General features: G+C 38.7%; 1 protein-coding gene across 1 annotated transcript; it reads left to right on the forward strand.

Moving 5' to 3' along the window:
• The first annotated feature begins 997 nt into the window (after window positions 1-997).
• On the forward strand, window positions 998-17,293 carry TMEM207 (transmembrane protein 207). The gene is made up of 5 exons (XM_046002763.1): window positions 998-1,127; window positions 2,989-3,026; window positions 8,890-8,934; window positions 9,952-10,094; window positions 17,112-17,293. Exons 1-5 carry the CDS (start codon window positions 1,053-1,055, stop codon window positions 17,240-17,242), a joined length of 432 nt encoding a protein of 143 aa, XP_045858719.1. The 5' UTR covers window positions 998-1,052; the 3' UTR covers window positions 17,243-17,293.
• Window positions 17,294-17,515: the final 222 nt, after the last annotated feature.

Here is a 17,515-nt window from a genome sequence, read left to right on the forward strand (position 1 = left end):
TTCCTGACCAACAGATATATTCAGTTTTTAGGTTAATAGGTATTGCCTAATTGTCTTCCCAAGAGGCTGTACAGTTTTCCCAACCATGTAAGAGAGGACTTACCTCCCCATAGCTATCTCTCTTTGCTCTATTATCCTTTTTACCAACTTGCCATTCTGATTATAATTGCAAGCAATATGTATCTTATTATGAATATGGTTAAGCACCTTACAAACCATTTGCTCCATTCTTTCCACCTAACCATTCAGTTCTTCATCATTCCTTGAATAATGTCTACTCCTCACTAGCTTGAAATGACAACTGAAATCTTTATTTATTTCAATCTGTTTCTGAATTCTATTCCATTATATTTATCTTACTGTTTATAGGCATCCATACCAGTTTTTATAAACTTCTATACTTTTCTAATGTTTTAATATAAATTAAATTCGTACCTCTTTATTGTCCTTTTTCAGAAATTCCCTAGACATTTTTGCAAGCTTATATTTATTTGTTTGTTTGTTTGTTTATTTGGCAGTCGTGTTGGTGTTGTTTCATCAAACATTGAAATATGCACTGTTTAAAAGTAGGGTGCGATCATCATGAGACAAGGAAAGCTTTATGCCCAAGGTTGAGTTAGACAAGGGACTGAAAACGATGTGTAGGAAAAGAGGAGATAAAAGGACCAACAAAGGGAAGAAAATTAAACATTCCAAGTACCAGATCCTGTATAAATCCCAGAAATGCCCTAGAATAAAACATGCTCTTGAATGCCCTGGATTATTTAAGCAGCCAGCGGGTTTTGCAGGTCAGCATGTATAACCCTGACTTCTGAGGGCTTGACAAACAGTACCAGGGTTCTGACCTTACACTGAAATTCCTTGAACACTGAGTACCTGTGAGCACGCACCCAACATGCCTGCCCCCCAGTGTGCACATTAAAAGTCACAAGGAGCATCATTAATGAGCGCTCCGGTGGGAAGCATAACTTAGAGGCGAACAAGTTCTAGGGAAAGAGGGAGATCAACACAGAAGCCCAACCACTGGCTCCGAGCAAGCTCATTCCTTAAGTATGTTGAGACCCAGACCTTTTAGTTTTACTTCAGTGATCTCAAAAGCAGGAACCTCGTGTTTGCCTCTATTCCAGGTAACCATCTCTCTTTCTGGGAAAAGATTTTCAGGGGCACCCTAAGAACCTGGTTTGTTCTAGATTTGTTTTTTGGGTAACTTAACTACTCTCACATTTAAAAGATTTCCTCTAAGACGGTGTTACCACCAGCTTATGACTTACATATTTATTGGTCAGAAATACAGAAGACGAAATGGTCCATGTCATTAGTCTTATTTCTTCTTTATTAGTTCTACTGCCATTGAAGTAATATGACACAATGTAATCTTTGCTTAACTTTGCTAGGCTGTGCATTTTTTTTTTTAAATAAAAATTGCTGCTGATATATCCAAATGCTGTGGCAGGATTAATTTAAGACATGTTTACTGTTGCCTACAACCATCCTTGAGGCTTGCCCATTTTTCAGTGCTGACAGACCCACCTTAGAGTTTATTTTGGTTCCTCTGCTTTTTTAGCATCTCATTCAGACTAATACCTGCATCTCTGTATCTGTTACTTGAATGCAATGTATCTAAAAGATTTCAGTCCTGCTCGTCATTTCGTGATAACCGTGAAGTCCGTCAGCTAATGCATCAGCAGTGAGGTAGGAATAATGGATGACTGTGGACTCCTTGCTAGGTAGGGCGCAGCACAGGAGACTAGGGAGTGACTTGAAAGTGAAATGAGGACTTTATTTATCTGTTAAGCTGGGTCCCTAATGGTTTCATCTACTCATAAATAAACTTTCTTTATGGACAAAATTTGAATGTTCATTTTCCTCTCTGTTAGTATGCAAATCTATTTGCAGCATTCGAGCGAAAGAGAGTGCAACTCATTTTCTGGGCTTATAAATTGTTCATTACCATGCTCTCTGATGGCCAATTCATGCCTCCATCTGCAACTCGACAAATCTCTTTGCCTAGATAAACTTGGTGGAGTAAAATATAAGGTGCTGAAGAAGATGCATTCGGGATTAAAGGGGGAAAAAAGACATATTTCACAAAAATCCCCGAGCTTATCATTTTAAATTTTGTAACTTCTTACTTGTATTCATATTTGCATGGTATACCCTGGGATAATAAATACTTCACTGATCTCATTAACCCAAGTTTAAGAGCCACGTATGAATGACATGTAAAGATTTTCTCATTGTCCCTGGAAAGCATCTCAGTTTAAGGGAAAAAAACCTGCTAACAAAACCTCTAGAACAGAGTACTTTCTTTCCTCTGTGATGTGTTATTTTAACCGGTAAGGCTCAACACAAAGAACAAGGATAATTATGTTGAAATGCTGATGGTTTGGGTCATTTAAAACAAAACAATCAAGTTTACTACTTTTTCTTCCTTCTTTGGTGAAGACACAAATGTAAATCTCAACAGGACTGTCATGTAATTTTAAACTGACCTTCCCCCTTTGAGCTAGTTAAAGTCACTCCTTCATGCATGTATTTAACACCCATTAATGCTAATGGGATGGACTTCTGTTTTCAAGTAGGGAACTTGATTTCTTTGTGTGAAAATAATACTCTGCAAATAATGAACTTTCTTCCTCTAGCTAAAATGTGAAAACAAAAAATGCAAGGTGCAAGAAAGGTCTTCAGAGCAAACAATATCTGCCTATAGAAAGAACAAAAGGCATTTTCACATCCGTCTACTGTCGGATAGGAATCTGGCTCACAATATGTATTTCCTGTCACCGCTGAGCTAGAGAATCTACCGGGAGATTTTTTTTTTTTTTTTCAATTAAAATTCTGTGCACCAATAATGGACTCTGCTATGGAGCTTTTAATTAAAAAAACAAACGGAATGATATAAACCCACATTGTCTCTAAGCGCTGTTTGTATTAAAGGATTAGAATGATGAGATGTTTGGATTTTATTGTTCTAAACATGTGTTTCAGTTGGTGCTCTCGGACCCACCATGTGAAGAAAATGAAATGTAAGTAAATAGCAAGAGGCTTCATGTTTTTATTTAGCATTTTCAAAATTCAAAAAATAAAAAAAGGCTTAAGTCATTTGAGAAGCCCCAAATGAGTCTCAAATGATGATTATAATCATGTAAGAAAAGTAAGAGCAAATTGTTTTTAAATGCAAATGGCTCAATTTTTCTAAAAGCAGGAACAGAGGCACTTTCATTATGATTAGCTTTGGCAAATATAAGGAGCCTCATTGATTTCTAGGTATTTTTGCTTACTGCATTCTCCACCAGAGTGGTAGCAAGGGTTCTTGAGGCTCACAAAGATGTCATCTTCGTCCACACCCCCACTTGTAAGTCACAGTGTTGGTGGGCCACCATTTTTTGGGTATTCAGTTTCAAATATAAGCCAACTGACAAAGATTCTCACCTGTATTTTGTGTACATTTCAAAATGCATTTGATATACGTTATGTGAATAACTGACTCAATTTTCTCACTTTTGGGACCGTCGACTTAATGGTTCCCAGAATTCTATTCTGAACTTGGGGAGAAGGTGCCATTAATAATGCTGCTGATGATTAATGAGAGCTGTAATGCACTGTGACTTAGTGCAAGTGTCAGAAAAGCATGTCTGCCTTCTCGGTGCAGCCCTGACGACCAGGTGGCTGTTTTCAATTATTATTACCTGTCACCCTCAAGGCCAAGGTCTCATGGCCTGGGTGCTGCCTCCGGATGAAGAGACCGTGCTATGTGGAATGCCTTCCTTGGCCCTGGAACCATTCACCTGCTTTGGTGAATCATCTCATTATTGATCATCTGTGCTTTATGTCTGTGCTCTTCTTCCAGCTCTGGCATGGCTGGCTCTCCATTGTTCTTTCTTTGTGTTGATTTTGGACTCCCCTTTTTCTGTCTTCTGGTGTTTATGACATGATGGAATTTTTCATGCCTGATGTACTTACCTAACTCTGGACCTCCTAGCTGGCTCATCTTGCCCAGTCATCTCCTATCTTTGACCCAGGATAATACAATACAGAAATTTATAACTGGAAAAGATCATAAATGTTGAATCTAATTCTTCAATCAATATGATCATAAATGTTGAATCTCATTCTTCGATCAATAGAACAGGAAAATACGCTACGGAGGACCTTGATAAGCAGACTTTCCTGTCACTGAGGCTACTGGTCTCCTTTTTAGGTGAAGAAACTGAGACTCAAAGACAGTAGCAAAGTAATGCAGGGCTTCAGCTAGCTCTGAAGTACAATTCTTTTTTTAGCTACCTCACTTTGCATGCAAGTGCCTATTGTGTTTGTCATTAATACCATTGCTTTTGAATGGAAAGAAGAGACCACCTCAAATACAATGCCAACAAGCAGAAAATAAAAAGAGAGGGCAAGAAAGTAGCTGGTATTGCAGAGAGGTGATATTAGGTAGGTATTTGTACCGAAGATAGATGCCAAATCTTTTGCCACTACAAGGTATTTGAGAGATGATTAGTTTTCTTTATTTTTTTTTAAACCTAAACTGTTTTTTTCTGATCTGAACTACTCAATTTATTTTTATAATGGCTTTTCATTAGTATGAACAATGCATTGCTAGGCTGTCTTTGTATAAAATTTAAATATTATAAGTAATTTAGTATATGAAAAAAAACTAGATAGAGCCTCCCCATTACAGCCCCATCCTTTCCCTCCCCCAAATGAGCAAGTACACTGATACACTGATGTACATATATATTCATAAGTAGAGTAACTTACAAATCATAAATATGATCATACATCCACAGGATTTTGTCAATTAATTGCATTAATAGATTCTGGATATCTCACCAACTTACAGCACTCGAGGAAGTTAAGTGTTTTGCTCAAGAGTAAGCAAGTAAAAGGCAGAGCTTGGATTTGGACCCAGGACTGACTCCTGAACCAGAATTTTACACTACAAAGTATGTATATGTACCATACATATATATGCATACTATAGGTACTACTATACCACTATATATGTATTACAAATTTGCACCATAAAGCCATATTGTATGTCCAATGTTAAATGAAATTATACACTGGGTGAAATACCTGAGGATATATGGTTCATCTATTCTAGATACTATACAATTTACCTCGGATTAATGAGGTCAAGCCACCAATCTCCAGGGCATATGATACAGCACCCATCCCTCTCCCAGATTTTTATAGTTAAATGCACGTTTGCCTACGTTAAGGGATGATTTAAAAAAAGAAAAAGATCCATGAAATTTGTTATTCTATTTATTCTAAGAGCATATGAAAAATGTTGTCCCCGTTGCCAACAGTATCCTCTTCATAAAGCCCAAGAGTTTGAATTCTTCTCTAGTGAAAATCTACTCCAGGAATAGTTGTGCATCTGGTGAGTCATGCTGCATGATTTTATTAATTTTAGAGGATACTATATAACCAAGTCTCTCTCTCATCCTATTAACCTCTAGAAAGCTTAAGCCAGATCCCGAGTTGGGTTAAATTCTTCACATGGGGTTTACTATATTCAGTTTAAAAACTGATCTCATTCTTGGCTTATTCTCTTTGTGTGATACCCTCCATGCTCTCATTTCTATTACTTTTTGTATTTCTATTATTTTTAAAGCATTTTGGAACACAGAATATTGAATGCATTCTGGCAGTACCTCCCATAGTAATTTGAGGTCAGAGCTGGCTTTTACTCTCCCCAGTGGTGGGGCTGCATGGTAGTAAGACTCATTCTCCACAGCCAGACCATTTGGGTGTGAACCCCAACTCGGCCACTTGCAGCTTTGTTGTCTTGGGCAAACTACTTCATGCCCGAATTTTCCCAATTGTACAATGAGGATCATAATATTGTGACCTTACCTCATAGCACTGTGAATCTGAAAGTGAGTTAATTCCCCCTGACATTATATAACCGATTTAGAAGAATGCCTGGCACAGGAAGTTCTGGGTGATTCTAGCAAAGGAGCCACCGGAGCAATTCTTCTCAAATTTTTCAAATTGAGGAATTTGTAGTTAGACTTAGGTCCGCAGAATCTCAGCGCTGAGAAGAATAATAAAGGTCGGGGCGCCTGGGTGGCTCAGTGGGTTAAAGCCTCTGCCTTTCGCTCAGGTCGTGATCCCAGGGTTCTGGGATCGAGCCCCACATCGGGCTCTCTGCTTGGCAGGGAGCCTGCTTCCTCCTCTCTCTCTCTCTGCCTGCTTCTCTCCCTACTTGAGATCTCTATCTGTCAAATAAATAAATAAAATGTTTAAAAAAAAAAAAAGAATAATAAAGGTCAACTAGGCTAGTCATCCCTGTAGGGGAAGAATCATCTCCATAACATTCGGGGGCAGTAGTTTTACACTAAAGTCAGAAAAAAAATCCTTCAGCAGCCACTTCGAGAGAACACTGATGATCGGGAATGTCTTCCTTAAGCATCATAGCTGGTTCTCTTTTCTCCTGAATGTTTTTCATTGTTGGCATTATCCTAATTTGACCAATAATATATAAATCTCTGAGTAATTACTTCACTTTAAAAAATGTAATTTTCCCTACACTGAATATCTTCCATTTAAAATTGGAGCAATTGGGATATTGTTATTGTTCTAATACTTTTTTAAGAATTAAAAAAAAAAAAAATCTGTTTAAGGAGCACCTGGCTGGCTGGCTCAGTCGGTAGAGCATGCGTCTCCTGATCTCAAGGTTCTGAGTTCAAGCCCCATGTTGGGTGTGGAGTCTACTTAAAAGAAAAAAATAAAAAAGAATTTAAAAAAATCTTTAAAAATTTATCTTGCAAAAGACATGGAAATAATGGTGGGAAAAGGAGGGAAGCACACAAAGTCAGAAGACTTGTAATCTGATTTGAGTTCTTTGACCAGCTAGTGATCTCCACAACTTCTCTACTCTGGGTTTCAGTTGTAGAGTATGTAAATTGCTGAGTGAACTAAATCCTCCCAAAGGTGCCTACAGTTTGGAAATTCCATAATCACTTTGCATTTGTCCAGCTAACTCCTTCCTGACCATTGTATTTATTGCATATCAGAAACTCCAGCAGTGATTGCCCAAGATCAGAAAGAGAAGTATGTCAATTTGGATAATTATCACTGGCAAAAAAAAAAAAAAAAAAAATACTGAGTGGCTTAAAATTTAAAGAACTGAGAAACAAATTGAGGCAGTTAATCTTTAGAATTGACATTTTGATAAGAATGAAGTGTCTTCTTAAATGTCGAGAAGGTAAGCAAAGATTTTTTAATGGAGGGAGATGAAGCAATCCACACTCCTGATTATGTGCTTACATTTTAATTTCCCAAATAGGAAACTTCTACTCTTTTGTTGGGCTAGAACACCTAGAGAATGTCCCTATGTCTACAGTGGGATACTGTATGTCTAAGATTTATATTTTTTTAATATAATACTTAACACTTGTATGACTATAAAAGTGATGTATTGTACATTCAAAAAATATGGAAATGTGGGAAAGATAAAGCACCTCATGATACCAACTGTAAAAGAAGAAAGCATTGTTAGTAACTTGGTGTATAGGAGTGTACTACTACAAAATATCTAATTAGTAAAAACATCACATTTATGTAAAAGAATATACAAAGTAGAACTGAGCCCTCTTTGTTATTTTACTTCACAAGGCTTTTGATGATAAGTATGAATCTTCTTGATGACTAGATAACATTCCTTTATAAGGATGTCTCATTAATTATTTTTAAAATCCTTTTTCAATGATTGCTTGTCTTAAGATGCTTTCTAAAATTGTACTTCAACTGCCATTTTTCTCCAGCTGTTTGCACCTGTGTCTTTACGTGAATACACACACACACACACACACACACACACACACACACACACACACAAAGCCTACAACACAAAAAACGAAAAGCATGTTCGCTGGGTGATTAACTTTCCTCTTAAATGTTTGGGGTAAAATTTTTACGTTGACACTTCACATATGTTAAAAAGTCACTTCCTACAAGAACGATGATAAACATGACACACTGCCTCCTTGGAGAGGCTGGGAGCAATAAATTAGCTGACAGTTATGAGTGCTTTCATGCTGAAAAGTACTGAGTGTTATTTTAACAAAAATTGAAGTAGCCATGATTAAGTACAGCTCCAACTCACAGAATTACCAGGCTGTGATGAACAGGTTTCCACTGCTTAATCCCAGAATACTTCGACAATGCCCATTTGCCAAAGTATGAAAAACGTCCATCGGCACACCTACATTCCTGGTGCCTGGCATAGCGACGGACTCTGTGATAAATAGACAGAAGGGGTTTAGGTTAGCTAAGCCTCCCGAAAGTTCCACCGTGAACTTTGTTTTCGTGTGAGGAAACTTTTTAAAACTTATTCCAGGAATGATTGCATTGTGCCTAGACACTCAATTGGTTTGACCATCCTGACTGAAAGAATCAACTTCACACTCTTTGGTAAATGGCACGTGTGGCCACTTTCAGTCATTTCCCTTTTCCCAACTTCTTCCTCTAACCAGGTCTGCAGCCTGGCTATTCTCTACCAAGATATTAAAGGTTAACAGAAATTAAAAACCTTCCCTGGTGAATCTGCATTTTAAAGAAATTTCATACTTAATATCTAACCCTGAAAAGTTAGTCTCCATCTTCCCAATACAGAACTGTCGTCATAACTCTAGAAACAAACCTATGACCGTGAAATCGCCTACGTGTGACAGTTGCACATTCACCTGTATTCTCAGTGTCCCAGATGAACTGGGCATACTGTAACCATTTGGTTCATTGTGCTGAGAGGTGGTACACAGTGAGTACATGATTGTTCTGGGAAAATAGGTACAGTCAGAACAAACGTTATGGTCCAAGAGAATAGGTTTTGGCCATCCAGAGGTCCGGCATTAACTCTTCTTCTTTTACCACCAGGTGCATAAACTATAAAGATCGATACACAAGCGACTGGTATATCTGGTAAGGATATCCCCAATTTGTTACAAAACCTTTGGTAATGTATATATACTCTGTTTCCTAAAAACAATAGAAATGACACATAAAGTCATAGAGTTAAGGAAATTTTAAAGGTCATGAAATATATGTGGAAACATAACATTCTGATTTTTTTAAAAGATTTTATTTATTTATTTGACAGAGAGTATGCAGAGAGGCAGGGAGAGGGAGAAGCAGGCTTTCCACTGAGCCCAGAGCCCGATGCGGGGCTCAATTCCAGGACTCTGGGATCATGACCTGAGCCAAAGGCAGACGCTTTAACCGACTGAGCCACCCAGGCTCCCCAACATCACATTCTGATTTTTGGTTAGTGTTTACTAATGTACTTCCTGTGACAGGGAATTTAAACTGTTTTGGGAATAATTTATTCCCAAATTAGAGAAATTTAACAATGAAATAATTGTTTTTCCTTTTGAAATCTCCCTAAAGGACTCCAGTACTGATTTCAAAATTCTTAAAAATCTTCAAAATAAGACTTCTACCTTTTACAAGCGGTCCTTCAGAAACTGTTAGACAGTAGTTATACACCTTCTACATCATGATTTCTGTATTTTTTAAACCAAACATTATTAGTTCTCTCAATTAAGTGGTTAGATCCTGTTTTGTCTACTTTAAATCCCCAACCCCACCCAACATCTAAAATCGCCTCTGTTGCTTACCTACTAGTTGAATGCATGGATGACTGGCTGAAAGATAGGAATAATGGATAAATGAATTAAGGGTTCCTTGGAAAAACTTTCAATTTCCAGAAGAAATGATCATCTTCCCCTGGTAAGATTGACTCACTCTGAGCACCACAAGTGTTTCAAGTTTAGTGACAATGTATGAGTGGTGGTGGGGGATTGCTTAGAGAGTTTTGGCCTCACAGATTTCTTGCACCCTGTCTCCTGGAGCTCTTGCCCCCTTTCCAGGAAGCAGCAGGAGTTCTTAAGTTCCCTGCATGCTCCACCTCACTCCTCTTCTGCTCCTTCTTGGTATCAGGTTCTTGCTGCTCATTTTTCTGGTGACTCTTCTCTGTGGAGTCATGTTCTTCTGCCTCCAGTGCTGGCTGAGGAGACCCCGAATGGAATCCCCAAGTCGGACCATGGCTGTTTTTGCTGTTGGAGACTTGGACCCCGTTTATGGTGAGCTGTCTGCACACTTCTCGACTTCCTGTTTGAAACCTAATGGTTTGTGGTGAATTGAAGAACTAACCTCTTGGAAAGCAAATTTGTGAACTGAGAACAAGACATGGTTTATTGGAGACCCAAAGGCATGCCATGGGGAGAAAGTCTATGTAAGAAAACTTCAGAAGAAAGGAGACCTCAAAAGAAAAAAAAAATGTGAATTAGGGAAATGACCCATAGTTAAGTATGGCAGTAGAACCTCAACCTTTTGCTCAGTCAACATGCAAAAGAGAAGAGAGACACAGGGCTGGTCACTCCAAGTGAGGGGTAGGGTATAAGGTACACAATAACCTCTTCGAGCATTTGATATCAAACTGTCCGGCCCTGGTGTTCATATAGTGTCATTTACTAAGTTCTCCATGCCTCACTTATTGAGCCACACTTTCCAGATTGTCTGCTACCAAGGGATAGCCTGGAATACTTGGAATTGGGCAGGCGGGTGTCAATACTCATGTCCTTTCTCCCCAGACACAGGGGCAGCACCCTGATCCTGCCTGCTTTCAACTCCCAACCCCAAAACAATGCCCATCCTATTATTTTCCAGTCTGCAAGAGAGAATAAGCAATGGAGGGAAGCCAGGCTTTAGAGTTATTTGTAACTGCCAGCCTTAGTTGTAGGTAATACAATTATCACTTACTAGTTTATGGGAGATCACAGGTCATAGATTATTTCTTTGTGTTAAGCATTGTTCTCAACCAAACCGTCTGTCATGAAACTCCCTCTAAGGTGCTGTCTTATACACCATACACAGAGGCCTCAAGAGGGCTTTGTAGAGATTAACAGTTTCGCTTCAGGAACTTGGGTCAACATAAGATTTTCAATGGATGGAACAGGAATGTCCTGGGAAAACTAACAGCTAAATAAAAAGTGGAGTAAAAATAAACCTAAATGTTTTAATATCAAAACTTGGTACTCAAGATTTAGTGATTATATTAACTATTGGCTTTCTAAAAAGTCATTATTTAACAAAAGAAACATGTTAATTTGAGAAATGGTTATTTGCAGAAATATAATTAGAGTCCCCAATGAAAAAATTATCTTTCTCCTAAAATCAAACACTTTCTATTGAGCATAGGAGGAAATAGGGCCACTGACATTCTAATAAATTGTATTAGTCAAAGGGGTCAACATGGTCATATTGGTCTATTTTTATTTATTTAACTTAAGGCATTTAACAAATAAATGTAATTATGATACTTTCAACTTGACTTGAGATTTTAAGGAGGAAAATCCACTCTAGTCTTCTTAGTCCTTTATGTACTCTGAAGAAGACTCTTTTACTAGACTGTCTTGAATCATTAAAAACTTCTCTTCTTAATTGTAAGCAAGCTACCCAGTGGTAGTGCTATCATTTTTAGGCAGTGCATGTGCCACAGTTATATCCCCATTTTTCTGATGTTTTTGTATTTCCTGCTTGGTGATTTACACAGATGCTTCTGATTTGCCTGAATGTGCCTGAACAGGTATGATTGGGAGAGAAGGTGTCAGGCCTAATAGATTACGGCAATAATCCGCATGTAATCATACCAAATGTAGGGCATTAGAATCACACTCTCTATATTACCTTGAAGTCATTGTGGACAGGAAAAGAATATACTCAGGAAGAAATTATTTTAAAAAAATACAGTCACAATTTATTTCACATCTACCAAGTGCTAGGTACTAGATTAGGGGCTTCGCAGATATTATTTCTTTCTTTTTTTTTTTTTTTAAAGATTTTATTTATTTATTTGACAGAGAGAGAGATCACAAGTAGGTAGAGAGGCAGGCAGAGAGAGAGAGGAGGAAGCAGGCTCCCTGCAGAGCAGAGAGCCCGATGCGGGGCTCGATCCCAGAACCCTGAGATCATGACCTGAGCCGAAGGCAGCGGCTTCTAATTGCTAAATACTAACCTGGGAAAGTGGCTATTATTCCTCTCAGAAGATGTTATATACTTTTCTTCCTATGCTGGATGAATATACCACATGGATCTTTACTGCAAGTCAACAAATACACTTCAAATTTTCCACTATTGAGGGTAGGGAGCCAGTGAAAATCATGGCAGGTCATGTCATACCTTCATCTAAGAGCTCCGGTATCTCAATACTCCAGGCATTTCCACTGGGCGAGTCCTCAAAGGTAGGTTTTGTTCTCCAGAATCCCCAGTCCCTTTCTCCTTCCAATGGTTCCTTCCTGATGCCACTGGTATCTCTCTGAATCTTATGTTGCTCAAGAAACTTTAAAGCTCTCTTCCAACTCAAGTTATATTACAAAACTCATTTTTGTTGTTTGCTGCTTTCCATTCTAGGGCCAGAGACTCAGTTGCCCATTCCTATTTTTTTTTTCCTTGCCTAGTTGGGTGTTAGGTTATCCCACCCATTACCCATCTCCCACCCTTTCTCAGGGATGCTCTGAAGAGTGTTACAGGCAGTGAACAGCCATTTGCATGGTTTTTGATGTGGAGGTGTCTCCCAGACTTTTGCTTCCTGGCATTCCTATTTTTTCCCTCTCCCAAGGAAAATACAATGGAGTAATTGAGAAAGTGGTATTCTCTGTGATCTTTAGTGACATCTTCCTGACTAGAAATCTCTGAAAGTAAATTCCAGGGAGTCAATATTTTACGGAAGTCTGCAACCCAGACCCTGACTGGATTTCTTTCCCCCACTGGATCCCCATTATACTTTCATTTCTCCTGACAAATGATTCTTCCTGCCTCATATTTCTGTAAAAGGAGGTTTTCTCCAAAAGGAAAATGAGGGAGCCACGACAGGATCTTTTTATGGCTACAGAGGAGGTAAGAGCCAAACTCTGCAGGGTTTGGCTACTCTACTCTACTGAGCACAAAGTATGTGCTCATAGCTTGAGTTAAGTCCAGTCTCCACCAGATTCACACATCCACACTGATAGTTGTGGGGGCGGTAACTTAGGGTCTTCCTCATTGTCGCAGTTCAGAAGGGAGAGGAAAATGAGAACTCACTTGAAAGACACTGGTGACATTAGAATATGAAATAACGTTTCTGGACTCCCTGCCACCCTTTGAGCACAAGGGGAAGATAGGACATTCCCTCCTGAATACAGAATGTAGGAAATCAGTCATTTAAAGCATTTTAATGGCTAGACTACATTTTCTTTATTAACCTTGGGGTTCTTCCTAGACCTTTACTTTATTTATTCAAAAATTATATCATGCTATTGTCACTATTTGCTGAATCTATTAGTTGAAATAGCTCTGCTCTTCTGACCCGTGGGTCCAAGGTTTGACTCTCAGGATCCCATGGAAGCTGCCCTCACGTGACGAGCCAAGAGGAGAATTTTGATGGAATATGGAAAGCTGGGATGGACTAAAATTTACTGCTGTTAAAATATATAAAATGGGAAATTTCTCCCACTAACAATACCAGACAGTGGTATTATGGCTCAGGTTGTCAATTATCTTGATCAGAAATATTCAAGAGACAAAGGCGAACACTTGGTTTGGGATCCTCATAAACAATGTGCCAGCCCAACGCACCCAATGCACGATGAGATTTCTGTCTGGGAAAGGTCCTTGGGAATCTCACACCAATACCCAGGCCCCCGTTGCATCTCATGTGCCAGTGGGCAGGCCTTTTCACAATTCTCTGCTGATCTGTCTTTCCTTCATTCCCATAGGATCTATGTTTCTATGTCTATAACAGGTCACAATGAAGATCCTCCTGCAACAAAAAGGGGGAAAGATTCCCTCCAATATCCCCATGGAGGGTAAGGAGAAAGAGGGAGAACAGCTAGAGAAAGAGGAAGGGAGGGAGACTAGAAGGAAGCCAGGAAGGTGAAGGGAAAGGGGAAGGATGAAGAGCAGAGGAGAAGGAACCTACAGTCGGAGGTTGGAAGTATTTTGAGGAATGAAATGAATAATGACTTATTTTATGCAATCCCTAAGGTCATGTTACTTTTTTCTGCCTCCGTCCCACCTCCTCTTTCTGGACCCAGGCCCAGAGAGTTTCTCTTCTTCCGTTATCACCCAACACCCCTCCCCACTCCCAACTCCTCTCATGGATCTAGTTTTTCCTTAGCATCATTGCTGTACCCCCAGAAAGGACCTGTTCAATACCCTACACCTTCCTCTGTGGGGTTCTCTGTGAAGTGGTCTCTGAAACCTCTTGCCCTTTCTCTCAGCCATCAGACCCTAACAGTTCTAGAATAACTCAGCACCTGTGTTAGGGACAAGCATTTCTTGTCTTAATGTTTTCTTATGGCCTTACCTTACCTTACCTATTTTAATGATGTTTTGGTATCCCTTTTATCTGAGAAGCCCACAGAAAATGGGAGATTTGAAGGGTATTTTCCCCCTCAAATATATAAATGGAGAGAACACACATTGGGCCACAGAAAATGACGTTTTAAAGGACTGTATGCAGATTTTTAGTAGAGGTGGGAAAAGAAGAGAACATCATGAAAATTCTCCACACCCATCTGTACTCCAAATCAGAATCAGTGCTCTCACTTTAAAAGATCTGGTTCTGTGAGACAGGGTGAATAGGTAGACAAGACAAGCGACTTGAAAAAAGTTTTGAGTTTTTTAGTTTCATAGTCCTGTTTATGTGTTAAATCTGTATTTGAAAAAAATAAGTAATGGCAAAGAGTTGTAAAGTTGACCATAAACAAAAGTTTTTTGTTGTTGTGGTTGTTGTTAATTTACTGAAAACAGGTTTTCATTGAAAATAAGGTTGTGAAGCTGAGTAAAAGCCCTTATTTATGAGAAAATAAGACATTTAAGGATAATGAAAAGAAAAAAGTTTGGGGTCTGATAGGTGAGAGAAGGACAGAAGGCTTGAGGCAGAAAAAACAATCTAGTGTTCATTAGGAAAGAGAGAATTTGAGAGCATAAAGAAAAGATCCCCACCATTATCTGTCCATATTCCTTATTGAAAATAATAAATTACTGTAAAATCTACATTGACTCCTTTTCCATCCTATGTGGATCAGACTTGGGTCCTGTTAGCCCCAGCAAGGCAGCAAACAGGTCCCATGCCATTCCTGAGAAACCAGCGAGACTCCCTTCCCGAGGCCACTCATCTTAGGGGCCGATCTCCTTGATAATGCTGCCTTGCAGAGATCCAATCTTCCTGACCCCATTTCTTCCGCAATTTCAGAGATAATCTTCCCTTTTTCATACTTCCGGGTAAATAGAAATACTAATCTTTCATCAATGATGAAATGTAAGGGCTCTGAACTGGGGAAGGGAAGGAGGAGTAGACAGGGACAGAGAAGAAGCAGGCTTCACATGCCAGCTCCTTTCTCCCTCACCTCTCCCAGATCCCATCTTATTTTAAGACTGTTTCCAAAGTGTTACCTCTCTGAACTTTATGTTCTTTAGGTAAATATTCTGTGACTCATTTTAGGTAAGGAAAGAGGGAGCATTTCATTCACACACTTTCCTTTCAGAGCATAATAGTAGTAATAGCTCACATTTAATGAGCATTTACCATGTGCCATGCTCTGTGCTTACACCTGACATCTTCAGGCTCATTTACTCTTCCCTACAATGCTATGAGGGGTTCACTATCATTCTATACTCCAAAGATGAGGGAGCGCCTCCTCTCTGCCATTGTAGTGCAAAAAGGGACATTGTGTAAATGAATGACATAGTTATCTTCTAATTACATTTAATACACAAAAGCAGTCACAGAACTAGATCTAGTTCAAGGGCCATTTTTTTTTTTTGTCTTTAAAGGTATATATTTTTTAAAGATTGATTGATGATTGATTGATTGATTGATTGATGAGAGAGACAGAGAGAGAGCATGTGAGCAGGGAAAGGGGTAAGAGGAAAGAAGAGAATCTCAAGCAGACACCACACTGAGTGTGGAGCCCCTAAAGGGGCTCCATCCCAGGACCCTGAGATCATGACCTGAGCTGAAACCAAGAGTCAGAGGCTTAACCCACTGAGACACTAGGCACTCCTCTTTAAAGGTGAATTTAGAGTTGTTACTAGAATTTATAGTAGTCATTGTTTTGAAAAGAAGCAATCAGGGGCGCCTGGGTGGCTCAGTGTGTTAGGGCCTCTGCCTTCAGCTCAGGTCATGATTCCTGGGATCAAGCCCCGCGTTGGGCTCTCTGCTCGGCAGGGAGACTGCTTCCCCCTCTCTGTCTGCCTCTCTGCCTACTTGTGATCTCTGTCAAAGAAATAATAAATAAAATCTTTAAAAGAAAAGAAAAATCAAACCATTTCAAGACAAAGACCAAGGCAGGGGAAAATATATGGATTGTGGCTATGAAATGTTACTGTTAGTTCTTGTAACTCAAAAGCAGTAGCAGTCTTTCAAGGAAATACTAACAGGAGATTTCCAAAAGAGCTATGGGAATAAGTACATAATTTCTCAAAGTGATCAGTTTGAGGAAGAAAATGCTTGTTTTGATATTTAGTACCTTATAGTGTACATAATCTAAAAGTCAAAATTTTTATTTAGAAACATTTTTTAAAAAATTGATCAGGTTTTTCCTTTATTGTGCGTGTGTATTTTAAATGCAAACTTTTCACAAGTTAACATTTTTACTATTTCTCATAGAGAAATGTTTGATTAATTACATTTGTTTAGTTTGCAGAGCATAAATATGAAATAATGAAGTTCAGACATTATGTTTAAATATGTCTATTGAAATTTACATTTCCCATGATGGAAACATTAGCTAAAATACTGTTCGTATTTACAGGAATCTTGTCTTCCAATCTACCAAAAAGGGCATTCTCCCTACTTTTCGGCCTCTAAATTGTAAATGCTTCTTGATGGGTTAGTCAGTGATGATATCATCTGTTCATGAGAGCAAATTTCCTTGCTATAGTGACTAAACTATCACTTTAGAGAGAGCAGGATGGTTGTAAATTTTTTCTCAAGGGCACAAATAATTTTCTGTTGCTCCAGTGATCCAAGAAATGCCAGATTTTATTAAGCAGTTCATGTACTTCTGTTTTATGCTGACTAGAAAGATTACAAGTCCCCATTTTTCTCTTTCCAGGGACAGAAGTGGCTGTGAATCCAACTGTTGGAATTCACCTTCAAACTCAAAACCCTGAAATGTGTCCTGCTCCCTGTTTTGGCACTTTAGATCCCCCACCTCCCTATGAAGAAATTCTGAAATCAAGCTGATTTTAGCTCCAGATCATCAACTGACAACATTAGAAACATTTTTTTAAAATTCTAAAACAGCAAATGTAGGAGCACTTGTTTTATTTAGTATGAATTTCCAGAAATCAATTAATATAGCCTGAAAAAGGACAATTAATATAGTCTGCAAAAAGACAAGAGAAAGAATGTAGAGAAAGAATTTCAGTCAGGGAGATGTTTCAGTAGTGAATTATTGGACTTTTAGTGTATCATTGCTGTGTTCTGTTTCATGTTACACAACCAAGTGATTGTCTC

The sequence above is a fragment of the Meles meles genome, chromosome 4 (genome assembly GCF_922984935.1).
Source record: "Meles meles chromosome 4, mMelMel3.1 paternal haplotype, whole genome shotgun sequence".
Taxonomy (NCBI): domain Eukaryota; kingdom Metazoa; phylum Chordata; class Mammalia; order Carnivora; family Mustelidae; genus Meles; species Meles meles.

Coding starts and splice junctions, on each gene's coding strand:
- TMEM207 (XM_046002763.1), top strand. CDS start 1,053: ATGTTGAGACCCAGACCTTTTAGTTTTACTTCAGTGATCTCAAAAGCA. Junction 1,128..2,988: donor CGTGTTTGCCTCTATTCCAG/GTAACCATCTCT, acceptor CATGTGTTTCAG/TTGGTGCTCTCGGACCCACC. Junction 10,095..17,111: donor AGACTTGGACCCCGTTTATG/GTGAGCTGTCTG, acceptor TTCTCTTTCCAG/GGACAGAAGTGGCTGTGAAT.